Source organism: Gambusia affinis, linkage group LG14, assembly GCF_019740435.1.
Source record: "Gambusia affinis linkage group LG14, SWU_Gaff_1.0, whole genome shotgun sequence".
NCBI classification, from domain to species: Eukaryota; Metazoa; Chordata; class Actinopteri; order Cyprinodontiformes; family Poeciliidae; genus Gambusia; species Gambusia affinis.
This window is the reverse complement of record NC_057881.1, coordinates 20,943,168-20,958,354: the sequence shown is the minus strand read 5'-3', so window position 1 is coordinate 20,958,354 and position 15,187 is coordinate 20,943,168. Positions and strand designations below refer to the sequence as shown.

The window sequence follows — 15,187 nt, the reverse complement described above, 5'->3', positions numbered from 1 at the left end:
ACGGCGCTTTTTATTAGCTCCTCGCTGGAACTGTCAGCTCATCAAAAGCGTCTTCCCGGTGCATGCTGGGACAGCATGCCACCATCCCGACCACCTCCGAAAAAAGAAAAAGAAAAACAGGATTAGACAGGTGGAGAGAATGCAATATTGAATCCGCTGTCTCAGTCATCAAAACCTAAAGATTGCTCTTTTTTGGAAAACACTTCACCGTCTCTGTTTGACGAGCCAGTAAATGAAAGGCCCTTCACAACGAATTACCATGATTGCTCGGATGTTCCGTGATATTGACTGCGTTTTGGAGTTTGTTAGTTTTTTTTGTTTTTTTTTCTTTTTTTCACAAGCTGCTGTGGGTTGATGCGCTGCTTATTTTTAAGACAACAGACAAGCACAATGCATAATTTATCACACCAAAGAATAAGCCTTCCAAGCCGGTGAATTAAGGAAGGAATAAATGCAGCATAAGCCTGCAGCTGAAATAACTGATAAGGCTTTTTTTTTTCTTTTTTTTTTTTTTTTATACAACAGCTTCTAAATAGAGATGGAAATAAAAGAATAATAATAAAAAAATCTGTTTGCACATCATCTTAAAGAAAGTGTAATTATCTATGAACCAATCAACACCTGGCTTTCACTTCATGTGCCTGACCTTGCTGGACTCGTTGCCATGGAAATGTTTTCTCTCTGTGGCAGAGCTCAGCTTTGTTACACAGAGACCTGGGTGTGTGTGTGTGGTGTGTGTGTGTGTGTGCGGGGTGGGAGATGATGATGAATGGCACACACACACAGCCAGTTTTTCATGTCTTTCTCCCAGCAGGGCTCCCTGGAAATAGTCTCATCCTGCCCTTTATGGCTTCTCATACTGTGTCCAAATAACAAATATGTGGGGAGTGATGAAGCAGTGGCGCAAACATTACCCAAACACTGGCAGACTCATTCTGCCTAGCAGCAAATGTGACTTCCATGCGCAGATTGTTAAAAATAAGGCATACATGGCTTTTGTTTCTCTTTCGTTTCTGATCGGTTGTGACGGACAGCATAAATAACGCATTTTGGATGTACTTACTAGGTACAGATCAGCAATACAGTGATGTGAAAAAGAAAGAAAAACAAACAAGCAGGACACCTCACTGCAGTCTGTTTTTCTAACATATTTGGACATGTGGATATATATTTATTTCCCCCACAATGCTGAGAAATTCCAGTAAAACTAGAACTGCAAGCTGTTATCAAAGGGTTCCAAACCCGACTCAGATGTACGCTGAGTCCACCAGTGTACGAATCCAAAATTCAATACAGAAGCTTCTGTATCAGTTTCCAATAAAACTGATTAAATATTTGAAATATGCGTTATTGAATTGCATACAATTTAACAATATCTCGACAAGAAAAGTTTAAGAATGCTCAATAGAAGGGGATGTTCCTTCCATGTTTGCCAGTTTTCCCAAAATAAACTGAATGATGATTTTCTTTTCTTTTTTTCTTTTTTTTCAAATGCAGTTTTGGGTACGGAGACGTTTTGCTGTTTGTTTGTTTATTTTGGACATTTAAAAGTTCCAGTGTAAAATGTTCTTTAGAGATGAAAGATTTTTAGTTTTTAATTTTTGAGTGGATAAACCTGCATTAATAATCTATTATTATTATTATTATTTAATTAATAAATGATATCGTCAATATGTTGGTGATATAAAGAGAGACGGCAATGGCCATATAAATGCCTGCGTCATTTATGTGCGACATGGCGCCACTACTGGTGAAAAACAGTACTGCACTGCCTCGCCCCAGACTTCTTTCATGTATGACAATGAATATATTCAGCAATTTTGACCATAAAAATGTTACCAATAAAAAAAAACTATTTTATAGAAAAGTCAAGTGGACAAAATAGATTTTCTCTCATTACTGTTTGCATCTTTTTCACTTCTCATGTACCTATGTCATGTGTTGGGATTGCACGTTGATTTATTCCCACTTAAAATGAGTGGTGAAGTCCATCGCCTCGGGTGCACATGATGAGAGCATCATTACTCAGCATCTTGAAGAGGATTTAGCCGGGGCGTGCGCCCGACTGCCAAGTGGGAGTGAAAAGACGTTCAGGAGCGGCTTATGTGTCTGGTAAGGGGGTTTTAAAGTGCTCTCACCTGAACTTTAAATCTACCGTTTCATTATACAGAAACGTCTTCAGAGGGAGGACATTGAGAATAGTGTTTAAAAGAACCAGGTCTGACCATCCAGCCATTCTCACCCCCAGGAAGCAGGCTGGAAAAGTCCTAATCGAGTCTCCAGAAACAATAAAATCTCATAAAAATAACAACAAAAAACAGGACCTACATGTGACAGGGCAGCATTGCTAACCAGTTTGTATGAGTGTGTGTGTTTTTTAATGCAACTCAAATTACTGAATTATATTCAAACTATGTCTCCCAATCCACAAATTTAGCCTTTATGTTTGTTATATTTGGTTTGTTGCAAACATTTAATGGTTGTGGCTGATCTGTAAGCCCACTGGGATCACATAGGGTCTCAGCACTGTTTCAAATCGGTTTGAAGAGAGAATCTCTCAATCTTTTGCCATGTCCCCCATTCAACAAAAACTCATGGGTGACCTTCAGTTGCCAACTATCAACACAATGAGGGTTTTGTTTCCATTCGGTTCGCTAGCTCTCCTGATTTGTTTTGGTTTTGGAGTCAATTGTAACAGTGGCTCATAGAACGCAAGTATTGAAAAAAACTCAGAAGCCAGTTTGCAACAGAATATGAGGACTCGGCAGACCGGCGAAAGGAGAGCCTCTCAGATGAAACCAAAATTTAATCTTTGAAAGAAGAACGTGCAAAATATGTGGCGGAAAATGAACACATCACGCTAAGTAAATGAGTAGAGAGACACGAGTAGAGTTGGCAAGAGGCAAACAGAACTGAAACAAGAAAAGCCATAAAATCCATTAAAAAAAAAGAAAAAGACATCTCCTTTATGACTGAATCTAACGGTAGCATAAAAAAGTCAGAAAATGTGTGTTTGGACAACTTTGCACTATAGAAATTTGGCCATTATGCAAGGAGAAGCCCACTTTTAGAAGAAAACAATATGAGGTTCATCAAGAAGTGGAAGAGATCAAATAAGATATATATATATATATATATATATATATATATATATATATATATATATATATATATATATATATATATATATATATATATATATATATATATATATATATATATATATATATATATATATATATATATATATATATATATATATATATATATATATATATATATATATATATATATATATATATATATATATCCAGGTTACAAATACCTGGGAATATCACAAGCAAATGGCAACCTTGATGAGATCACAAGAAAAGAGCCACAACCAAATACCTTCAATCTAATAAGACAAGTCCTGAGAAGCCAGCTCAATGGCAAGAACAAGATCCGTGCAATAAACAGCTATGCCCTACCAGTAATCAGATACCCTGCAGGAATAATTAGCTGGCCAAAGGAGGAAATACAGGCCACAGATGTTAAGACCGGAAACTACTAACAATGCATGGAGGGTTCCACCCCAAATCCAGCACCCTGAGACTCTACACGAACACAAAGAAGGAGGCAGAGGACTAGTGAGTGTGAGAACCACTATCCAAGACGAGACATCCAAGATCCATAGATACATCAGGGACAAAGCCTCAACAGACAATGTGCTCAGTGAATGTCTCAAACAATGGGGAACAGAAGCTGAGGTGCCGGAACCATCATGGGAGGACAAGCCCCTGCATGGGATGTACCACCGCAACAACCAAGTGGCTGACATCAGAAAATCCTACCAATGGCTGGAAAAAGCTGGACTGAAGGACAGCACAGAGGCCCTCATCATGGCCGCCCAGGAACAGGCACTAAACACCAGAACAATTGAGGCCCATATCTACCACACCAGACAATACCCAATGAGTAGGTTGTGCAAGGAGGCCCCTGAGACAGTCCAACACATAACAGCAGGGTGCAAGATACTGGCAGGGAAAGAATACATGGAACGACACAACCAAGTGGCAGGCATAGTGTACAGAAACATCTGTGCAGAATATGGACTGGAACCCCCAAGATCAAAGTGGGAAACACCCCCGAAGGTAGTGGAGAATGACCGAGCTAAGATCCTGTGGGACTTCCAGATCCAGACAGACAAAATGGTGAGGGCGAACCAACCAGACATAGTCGTGGTGGATAAACAACAGAGGAAAGCCGTTGTGGTGGATGTGGCAATACCAAGTGACTACAACATCAGGAAAAAGGAGCATGAGAAACTAGAGAAATACCAGGGCCTAAGGGAGGAACTGGAGAGGGCCTGGAAGGTGAAGACCACAATGGTGCCTGTGGTCATCGGGACCCTCGGGGCAGTCACCCCCAAACTGGAACAGTGGCTACAACAGATCCCAGGAGCAACATCAGACATCTCAGTCCAGAAATGTGCAGTCCTAGGCACAGCCAAGATACTGCGCAGAACCCTCAAGCTCCCAGGCCTCTGGTAGAGGACCCGAGCTAAGAGGAAGAAGAATCACCACCCACGGTGGGTGAGAAGGGAATTTTTTTTTTTTTTTTATATATAAACTGCACAAAACCAAGAACACATCATCTCCATGGAGTAACGTGGGAATTAATTTCTTCTGCAGAAGCAGGCTGTTTACCGCAGATAGAAACGCTCGCTGGTCTTATTGTAATAAATGATGTAGAGTAGCTGAACATATGTCCGCCACATTTTTCAGATTTTTTTTTTCTTAAGTAAATTTTGACTCCCATGTCTGTTTTTTTTTTTGTTTGTTTGTTTTTTTTTTTTGTTTGTTTGTTTTTTTTACAGCTTGGACATTTTCAAAAAAATGCATTGGAGTTGACAAAACATGAACAAGTTTAAAAAATGTGAAAACTTTTAACAGGTAATTTTCTCTGAATCTTTTAAAAATAATAAAACAGTCAATCTGCGTCTCCTCAATGTATTTCTCCTTCCTTCTCCGCGCATGCTCAGTGTCTTGAGTCAACGGACCTAAATCGACAGCAGCTGGAGATCAAGCGGTCTGACGACAGATGGATGCCCAGTGAGAGAAGCGGTCCGCTCCGGCTAAGAGAGGTAAGACCGAACCCCTCCCGCTTTCTCCTGGCGGTCCCCACAGCCTGTCGGGGCTTATGGGCGGCCGGAGGTGAGTGCGGTGAAACACTTCGACTGACGGCGCTGACGGAAGGCTGCGCGGTTTGCGGTGACTCACTGTGAAGCTGTGGCCGCGGTTAGCTAGTGCGAGGCGAGCGACTCGTTAAAATGACCGCAGGACGGCTCGTTCCTGGCGGTTCGGGGGACACGAGAACGTCGGGACCGCAACCCGACTTTCTGTCTGCGTCATAGGAGGTAACCGCCGAATTTGAAGCTGGGCCAGTAAAGTCTGGTGAACCCGAACAATTTCGGGTTCAGTTTAGCTTTACTCTGCCTGAAGCAAAGTTTTCAGCACGACGGACAGTTCCCGGCTGAAGTCCTAAATGAATGCGGCTCAGTTCCTTTCCTTTTTTCACACTTGTGGGATTGTTCAAGTTGTAAAGTGGAAATATAAATAGCTAGATAATTTGTTTAAGGTATGCAAAGAGACCAGCTTCCCGCTCCCCCGCTGTTTGTTCATTAGGATTGAACATGGATTGTAAAGTTTAACTTTTCCACATTCTTTTACTTTACGACCACAAACATCAGTTTTTGTTTCACTTTTGTTCCTAATAGTGCTCCGTATTGAACTCCACTAACTCTGTCCAGTCAGTGTTGAAGAAAGCACGCCCACATCATGATGCTGCCATTATTGTGTTTCACAGCTGGGCAGATGTTTTCTGGATGACAAACTGTTTTGGTTTTCTTCCAATATAGTGGCTTTGAATTTAGGTCTCATCTGGCCTGTCACAGTAAACAACAAATCACTTGATGGGATGATAAGATAAAACCAGCTCACTAACTTCCATTTGCATAATTTATAATTTTTTTCTCTTTCCACCAAAATCTGGTTGACAAACGTCTTCAGTCTGGTGCTTCTATCTCAACCAGAGCTTTTGTTTTTTTAAGGACAATTTTGTTTATAGATACTTCATAATTCATTTTATTTCTTGTTTCTGTAGCTGTGTTCAGTTTGGATATTTTAGTTTCTATTTTAGTTTGTCTTTCAGTTCCAGTATTAAATGTTCATTAGAATTTATGGATTATTGATATTGAAAATGCCTTCTTGCATTATTATGTCATTACTTGAAATTGGTCTCAAAACAACATTGTTGTTTATTGCAATAAAAATTTTTGTGACAGGCTTCACAAATGTGCATTTCCTGTAATGTGACTAAATGTTTTTAAAATGTTATGAACACTTACACGTTTTTGTGGCTCGCTCTTTTTCCCTTAAAACAACAAAAACTGTGATTTACTTTCTTTTACTAAACATTTTGTTATTTAAGAATAAAAAAATCAAAAATAGACATAGAACAAGTACGCAGGTTCTTCCAGTTTTGGACATATTATGGTAAAAACTTTCTCTCTTTTTTTATTTGTATTTTTTTTTACCATTTTAGTTGTGAAACAGCATCCTACGGACAGGTGAACCTGTATGCAGGTACAGTCTTTCATTAGAAGCTCTGCTCCAAGGCAAACTGGTCAATGAATCAGCAACAAGGGGACATGAAGACTCCACACAGTCACATGGATATGGGTGATTCATCTGTGGGTGGTGAGAGAGGGAAGCTCAGGCCAACAGTAGCTGTCAGACATTGTCATGCAAGTGGCTGATGATGATGATGATGAGTTCACAGGTCACAGTGCATGACGTGTCTCTGCTGGGATACAGGAATAACCAATTGTACTTTGCTTTTGGTTTAAACGCAGACTTCAGTGTTTGTTTGGGTGGATTTGATGTGACGAGCCAATAGGAATTGCGAGGTTGTAAATGACATCGCATTCTATTTTGCAAAAACCCTGTCAATAACCACGGTGGTAGCAGCATCACGGGGGTGGGGGGTGGGGGGGGGTGATTTTCTTTATCGAGGAAGATGGGCGGAGCTAAATGCAAATCAACACAAGAAGGAAACTTGTAAAAGACTTTTTTTTAAAAAGGGGGCGGAGTTCCTCCTCCTAATAGCATGGTGACCTTTGACATTTGGTCAGAGTTAAACGGAGGAGTTGGTTAAAAGATACTTGTCACAGTAAAGTGTTGTTCCCAGACTTGAAAACTGTTGAGCTCAAGCTTTTTTTTTTCTCTTTTTTTTTTTTTTTTGCAAAGTATTTCGGCCAAACCTGGTAGAGAAAAACCACCAGCTGTAATTGCAACACAAAGGTACTTCAAATTTTTGAATTCAGGTGAATTCGCACAGATGTGTGCCACAGCTAAACATGTCGCAATAGACAGCTAATCAATAAATCAATTAATCACATAATAAATTCCATTGAGCTCGATAATTTCCATTTTGATGATGAATATTTATTTGAATGGCAATTTTGTTTATGGAATTACACATATTATTTGTGGTTTTGGGGCGACTGTGGCTTTTTGGTAGAGTAGTCGTCTTGCGATCGGAAGGTTGTAGGTTCGATTCCAGCTTCCTCCTGCCACATGCCGATGTGCCTCTGGGCAAGGCACTTAAACCCAAATTGCCTACCAATCTGTGTATCGGTGTATAAATGTGTGTGTGTTTGTGATTGCGACTGGGTGAATGTGACTCTTGAGTAAAGCCCTTTAGTGATCAAAATGATTGGAAAAGCGCTATATAAATTCAGTCCATTTACCGTACAATCGTTTATCGCTATAACTACTGGGGCAATTTATCATCCAGATATAACATGCACCTGTTTACTCTTTGTTCTTACTCTAGCTAAAGAGGTGAACAATGGCGCTGTGCCCTGAAGGGTGTACATCTGGATCAGGAGGAGAATCTTCTGGCAGTGAGGTGAGCTAGCTAGATTACAACTGAGAATCATCTGGAATCGAATTTGTTGTATTGAATATTTCTGCTCCCAGTCTTCTGCCAAGTTTCTATAGTTCAAAGCATATTCAATTCACTTCAACAATACTTCACTGATCCCAAAGGGAAATTAAATGTTGTTGGAACTAATTTAATTCAACAGTTATGGTAGATATTGATGGCTGTAAGTATGAAAGATCTCCTGTAGCAGTCTGTTTTACAGCAAAATTTGAAGAAGCCTCTGACTGAAGACGGGCTTTGTACAGTTTTTATTAAAGCTGGCATAAAAATGGCAACATTTCAGAAATGAAACATCACATGGGCCATTTGTTTGTCATGTGTACTGTAGTCACTTTGGTCTTAATGCTGTTCCAGGCGGGATCCAGCTGTCCTCAGTTTGGGGTTCGCTCCTATCTGCATCACTTCTATGAAGGGTGTTCTTCCTCCGTGTGGGAGAGGGACCCAGAGAACCGGGGGTCAGCCCACAGCCACAGATCTGCCCTGTGGTGGAACTCAGCTGTCTGGAAGGTAAACTCACTGAGCTCTGCACAAGGCAGCTTAAACACAGCCTTCTATGGAAGCCCTAAAAGACCAAATTTTACTTTGTTCTTGACTTGATTGATTAAACTGTTTGAAATTTTTTTTACCCTCTTTGTGTAATATTTATTTCCTAAAGTGGGAAATTAAAAAAAATATTCTCCACTTTAGGAGAATAAAGTAAATCAATTTTGTAAAAATATTTACCACGTTTGGTACATTTTTGCCTAGGTAAAATTTGACCAAACTTGTTGGTTTTTTGCTAAAATATATATATTTTTAAAAATATATATATTATATAGGGAGAAATACTTAATAGAAAAACATAGCTGGTCAAATTTTACACATCAAAATTGCCTGCTGTTGTAGGCTGCTACCTCTTATTGCCTTCTAGTTTTTAGCTCTTGCTAGCCATTAGTGCCTAATGCCTGCTGGTAGTGCCTGTGAACCATAATCTCCTGTTAGCTTCTGCTAGCTGTTGTTGCTTGCTAGCTGCTGGCGCCTGTTAGCGCCTCCTAGTTGTTAGTGCCTGTTAGCTGTTATCTTCTGTTAGCTGTTAATTTCTCGAGTCTAGAGATTGTGTACTCTTCATGAGAGACTGCAGACATGTTGAATGAGCCTGTGGTATTTGTATCGTCGAGGGGAGTCCATGCAGACCTCCTGCTTTGTTTTTCCCTCTCTAGTATGATTAACCTTTCATAATAAGAACATGGGAGCTCCATGCAGATAGCACAACCTATAGAAATGACCTCCTCAGCTCTTTTTGTGTATTTGCTGACTACAGGTGTCCTTGGCTCTGGGTCTGCTGATGCTGATGGCAGGTGTTGTGTCTCTCTCCGTCGCTTACTCCTCACCCCACAAAATCGAGTCTTTCGGCGAGGGAGACCTCTTCTTCGTGGACCCCCAGGCCATCAGCTACAACAGGGGTGTGCACTTCAGCACGGCGTCCGGGATCGGGCTGTCGTGCCTGGGCTCCGCGCTGGCTGTGATGGGGGTGGTCGTCTGGGTTCTGCCCAAGGCCAACCTTAAAGAGCGACTGTTCCACCGACCAAGGGAAGTGGATCAGCGGGGGGAGCCGGGCTCGAAGTGGAGGGGATTCAGGGATGTGATCACTAAGCCACCAGATACTGGAGAAGGGAAGATGCCTTTTACTCTGGCTAAAGTGAAAAATGTGCAACCCGCTTCCTAAAAAGAGGCACAGTATCTGATTGTGAGCCCTTGTTTACATCTCTTCCCTGTCGCCTCTGATTGGATTATAGACTCACTATAGACTCACACATGCTGTGTAGTGCGTTCACATTTTAAATCTGATTTTCTTTTAAAAAGTCTCCCATCACCATCTTCAAAACACATCCAATTTATACATTTTATAGTCCTAATTTAGACAATAAAATAAAATAAATTATTACTGAAATTCTTCTAAGGATAACAATTACTTTCTTAAGATTTCCTTACAATAGAGGTGTTTTTGAACAAAACTTTAAGCCATAACTGGGTTACTCTATGAGCCCTAAAGAATATTAGAGCCATCTGAAGAGTTCTGATCATTGGAAATAATCATAACAGCTTTACCCTTTAATAAAAATGAGACCCAGAGAAATGACCCAGTTAACGTGAAGCAGCAGAAAAACAGAGCTATTGACTGTGGGATGTATTTGTTCAGCACACAACCATTATAATTATAACGCACACCCAGTAAAACAACCAGACAGCTTTTTGAGTACATACTGTATTGACTGATCAAACACAATAAAAGTGTTGGTACAATGTAAGTTGTGAAGTTTACAGACAGCTTTCAACTTGGTGCAGTTGTCCGCAACCAAGTGGATTGAACTTGAAAAATCCAGTTATATTTTATCTTCTGTACAGTGAATTTGCCCTACATAAAATAATGTTTTACACCGTTAACTACCACAAACAGTATTCACCACAGATGTATTCCTGCAGCTTAAAGAACATATATATCATCATACTTGGAGAGAATTTCTTTTCATACTTGTAGCTCATGATAGTTACATTAGTAGCACCACCTGTGAGACAAAAAGATTGAGCACAAGAACTGAGAAGTCAGCCTTGAACACAGACGTCACCTCGATGAAAGCAGGAATAGAAAAGTGCTAAATAGAAACAAAGAATATGTCAGGAAACGGATAGATGTTTTAATTTCTGCTCCGGTACAATGGGGCTCACATTTCAGCTAATCTGATAATAGCGGAGCTAATTTTTAGCTCTGCGCTTTGGTAGTTTTCCTAGCTTGAAAATGTTCAGCCCTCTTACCTTCCCCTAAGTTAATTTTCCCAGATAAATCCCAAACTGATTATTTACTGGAGTATTTTGTAAACTTTCAGTTAAATGAAGTTCAACATCTTTGTTGAAGTTTTGGTTACCCACTCTTCATTCATGCTCTTATTTTGAAGTGGGTGAGCTCCGTTTCTTTTCTTCACATCCTTTTTTTAGTTCTCTCCCTCAATAATTTTATTTAAAGTAAAAACAAAAAGCACATGAAAAAAATAAAACTGACGGTAGAGATCTAGATATAAACATAAAAACAATAAGTAAGGGCATTATCCATTATCCCCTTCACAAACGTCCATGAGGAGGATGTTTGTGAGAGGGAAGCTGATGGACGAGTGTTTTGACTACATGCTAAATTCACAGCACCATCTAGTGGCCTGGCATGACAACTACAGCTGACGCAGGGTGTCTTTTGCGGCGTTGTCTAAACATGGAACTTTTCCCCCAATCAACATCTGAAAATACCAGCAGTTTCCAGACTGCAGTCTCATGTAAACGTAGCCTTAGTCACATGGTCGGTACAGTCAAACAGTCTCCTTCATTTGGCTCCTGCACTGAATAAAAGTAATTGCATCTGGCACATATTGTCATAAGTAACATTCAGGTGGAACATTTTAAGAGACAAGTTGTTTTCTGTTTATTAATGAGATTTGCTGTTATCAGTAGACATTGTTTTTTTTACCTGACGGACAGAAAAATTGAAATCCCACAATGAAAGAGCAAATTTTCCTGCTCGACGTACTTTGTGTCTCTCCAAAGCCAAAACCTGTCATCACCTCAGTCGTTTAGCCGCTGAATCCCTGCCAGAGAAATCTGTCTCGACTTTGACACAAACCACCTTGTATTTCATCCCGTACGTTTGGGATGTTCCTTATCATTCCAGCTGTTTTATAATCCTTTCAAAAAGAGAAGCAGTTTTTGCTGAATAAGAAAAAAAAGAAATCCATCCTCCTTGGCTACCTATTATCAAGTAGCTCAAACACTTTTTCTGCACAGATCAAAGCAGAGAGTGCTTACTCCATCTTTATCCTGCGGCGTCAGTAAGCAGCTTCAGATTCATTTGATGTAATACCTTTGGAAAGGCCTTTTCCTCAAACACATTTTACTTTAACAAAAGCAGGCAGTCGCTCTCCTATCCCAGACAAGATGTCATCGTTCGTATATGTGAGCGCCTCTCTATTTTAGACAGATAAGACTCTGAAGGCAATTGAGAGGTGGGGTTGTTTTTTTTTTGGTTTTGTAACTCTTAAAATATATTTGTTATCCAAATTGCTCCCACTTTAACAGATAACAAAAGTTGTTTTCATGGTAAAGAAGTAGAAATCTTTTTGCAGCTGTCAAGTAACATTCCTAATATAACAATTTTAGCAGATGCAAAGTGAGTAAACTTTACCCCACAGTAACATATTTTTAACATTAGAGAAATTCACATACAGACTGCTATTGCAGGTAGCTATGGCAACCTTGCAAATCGCACTAATTGGTGGTAAGTTGTACACAGTTCAAATCATTCATCTCTGTAATTGTTTTGTCTGTATTTTATTAAAATTACATCCTAATTGACTGGATAGTTGCATGGAGCACGGTGGCTGTTTCCTGCCACATTCAACTTAACTGCTAAGATTTAAAAGACATTGAAAGTCAAATTTAAATTGAAAGTTCCAAACTTTTTCCAGCTGTTTATGATATTTCTTTTTTTTTGAGAGAGAGAGAGAGAGAGAGAGAGAGAGAGAGAGAAATCTGAATTCATTTGACATCAAAGCTGCACAAAACAAGAAATCTCAATTGGAGTCGTAGTGATTGGTGAATATTTTGCATCACATCACCTCTTGTCCTTACAAAGTCTTATAGTTGGGCAAGAATTATCCAAGATGGAAAAAAAAAAAACACACGACAATTAACAAAAACTAAATCAAATTGAAAACGTTATCGGAAAAACTAACAAACTAATCTTACTCGCTTTAGCTTGAACTAATCATTTCCCTCAATAACCTTATCAGTCTACCTTAAATTGATACTCGTTTCACCAACGTGCTCCTAGTCTAATGAAGATCTCATGTATTTGTTTCTTTTATCTGCAGCATTTTAATCCACTTCAGTTTTGGGGTGATGGCTGGGTTTTGATTTTTCTTTGTTTCAAGAGTTTGGCTGTAGATTGCCTGTCCAGTCACTGTCCAGTGATGGAGAGGATTCATTGGTCTATGCCGTGGATTTTACAGAGCAGCAATATCTCCATCCTGACTCAACGAATTGGTTTCATAAGCTTTGTGGTTCTTCAGGCAGTTTTGATTTGATTTAATTTAGAAAACAGTAGAAATATGGATGGCAAATCTTTGAACTAGGTTTTTGTTAAATTACCAATGATGCTCTGTAATACACAATGTTCTTTTGACTACCTAAGATTTGTAGATTATTTTATCATCTGTAATGTTTTTTTGTTGTTGTTTTTCCATATATTGTTAGACATGAAATGGAAGAATAAGAAAAGGGCATGCTTTTTTTAAAAATTTTAATTAGATTGGATTTCATGTCTTTGACAGTTTAGCACTTTTATTTTTTAATATCAACGTTATTCTAAAATAATAACTACGACTTCCACATCCAGAGGACCCTGTGTGAGACCCTCATCAGTGCGGTGACACGCAGACGGAGGCTCTAGATAAGAAAATATTCATTAACCAACTGGTTTTACATTTTCACACATCTGTGCTAATGCTCGGTTTTACTGTATGAAACACATGTAGAGTCACGCATGCTGCCACTCACCCCGTCACCCACACACACTGTAATTTGTACTCCTTTGACAGTACCACCTATTTTCTCCCCACTGTAATCTGTTGCTGTAATTGCCTGTAATCTGTGTTTCTAGGCAACAGTTGGGCTGCAAGTGCTCTATTTTGAACTCAGAACAAAGTCTCTCTCCTGATTGGTCCTTGACATCGCCATCTCTCTTTATCCTCACGTGTATCAGATTTGTTGTTTTCAGGTATAAACAGTAGTAGCGCAGAGGTAAAGGGAAATTGCCATCTGTCCAGTTGGGTCTTCCTGTTCGCCGGGAGTTAATGGTTAAAAACTGTAAATAGTGGGACCGCCGTAGTGTCGGGATATGCTGCAGTAGTTCAGGTGGATGTGACCGTGTTTCGTCGTTTGCCATTTTATTGTTTTCCAGAAATAAAACTGGGGTTAGCAACAGCAGTGAAAAGCAAAGGACCAAAAATAAAATTGTAATTTGCATACCAAGTATCTCTGTGTTTGGATCCTTTTGTGTTAAAAGAAACAAGAAAGACAATACAGCAGAAAGAGATGTACAGAGACTTGCAAAAATGCATCCCACCACCCCCTGGGTTTATTTTATTTTATTTTATTTTATTTTATTTTATTTTTTGCCACATTGTTACCAGGAATGCACTGATTCACTTTTTTCACTTTCGATACCGATATCTGAGATTTAGCATCAGCCAATACCAATCTGATACAGAAAAGCAGTGCTGAATTGACTTTAAACAGAATACAGAAATGCACCGCTCATCAAGATACAACCAGTCAGAGCCAGGAGGACGGTCTTAGCGCTGGCAATCATGCTCATGTACTTGCTTCTCACACCCTCCCACTTGCTCTTTACTAAACTACAGCTAATGCTAGCTAACATAGCCATTCATGACAGCAGAAAAATGGTTTTCCTGTAGCGATAAGTTGTTTCTCCTAATCCGCCCGCCCCCACAGATTATCTGCCTCAATACAGTGACAGTTTTAACAAATACTTGAAAAACATATTTTTCTCAAAGTTGGATACTGCAGCTTTAAGGAGTGTAAATACAAGGCACTGTGTACATTAAAATGCAGGAGCTAGTGACTCTGACTTTGAATGCAAAACAACTCATTAATGTAGCTATTACATTTTCACAAAGCTTGCGCCAGACATCTGGTACATGGTAAATGTTACATTTGAAGATGTTGCCTGTGAATTTTTAATTGCGTGTCTTTGTCAATTACCATATTTTGTATGTACTTGAAGCTCTCAGTTCAAAATCTCTCCTTTCTCTTAATGGGATTGGACAAGCAGGTGTCGTTTCACGATGCTGACCAATTGGGAAAAATGAAGGCCCAATAACGTAACCTATCAGGTTAGGGGGGCGGGACCTTAATTCGGCGGCTTGGGTAAGAGGAGGTGACCTAAAAGGTAAGGGTGACATGGCGGCGCTGCATGGAAGATTCTTTTTGCAAGTCTGAGTTGTTATTTATTGGTTTTAAAGTTAGTTCTTTTAATGTTACGTTTTGACATTATTTAGTAATTACTAAATACTCGGATGTCTGGGGTCGAAGCATAACTGTGTTTATAAACTCTGTTAGGAATGAAACATGGACGTTGTATTGTTAGCTTCGAGCG

The 15,187-nt window shown here is 39.6% G+C and overlaps 1 protein-coding gene across 4 annotated transcripts in view; it reads left to right on the top strand.

The window, feature by feature from the left end:
* nrsn1l (neurensin 1-like) overlaps nt 1-14,041 on the top strand; it is a 146,557-nt gene extending 132,516 nt beyond the window's left edge. For 3 of the 4 annotated variants that reach the window (XM_044137740.1, XM_044137739.1, XM_044137738.1), the window contains exons 4-7: nt 5,024-5,125; nt 7,879-7,953; nt 8,344-8,496; nt 9,290-11,584. In XM_044137740.1, coding sequence (XP_043993675.1) covers nt 7,894-7,953; nt 8,344-8,496; nt 9,290-9,694 — 618 coding nt within the window. In that variant the 5' untranslated portion in view covers nt 5,024-5,125; nt 7,879-7,893 and the 3' untranslated portion in view covers nt 9,695-11,584. Of the gene's footprint in view, nt 1-5,023; nt 5,126-5,229; nt 5,399-7,878; nt 7,954-8,343; nt 8,497-9,289 lie in introns of those variants that run through there. The other variant, XM_044137741.1, reaches the window with a different exon arrangement.
* The last annotated feature ends 1,146 nt before the right edge of the window (nt 14,042-15,187 follow it).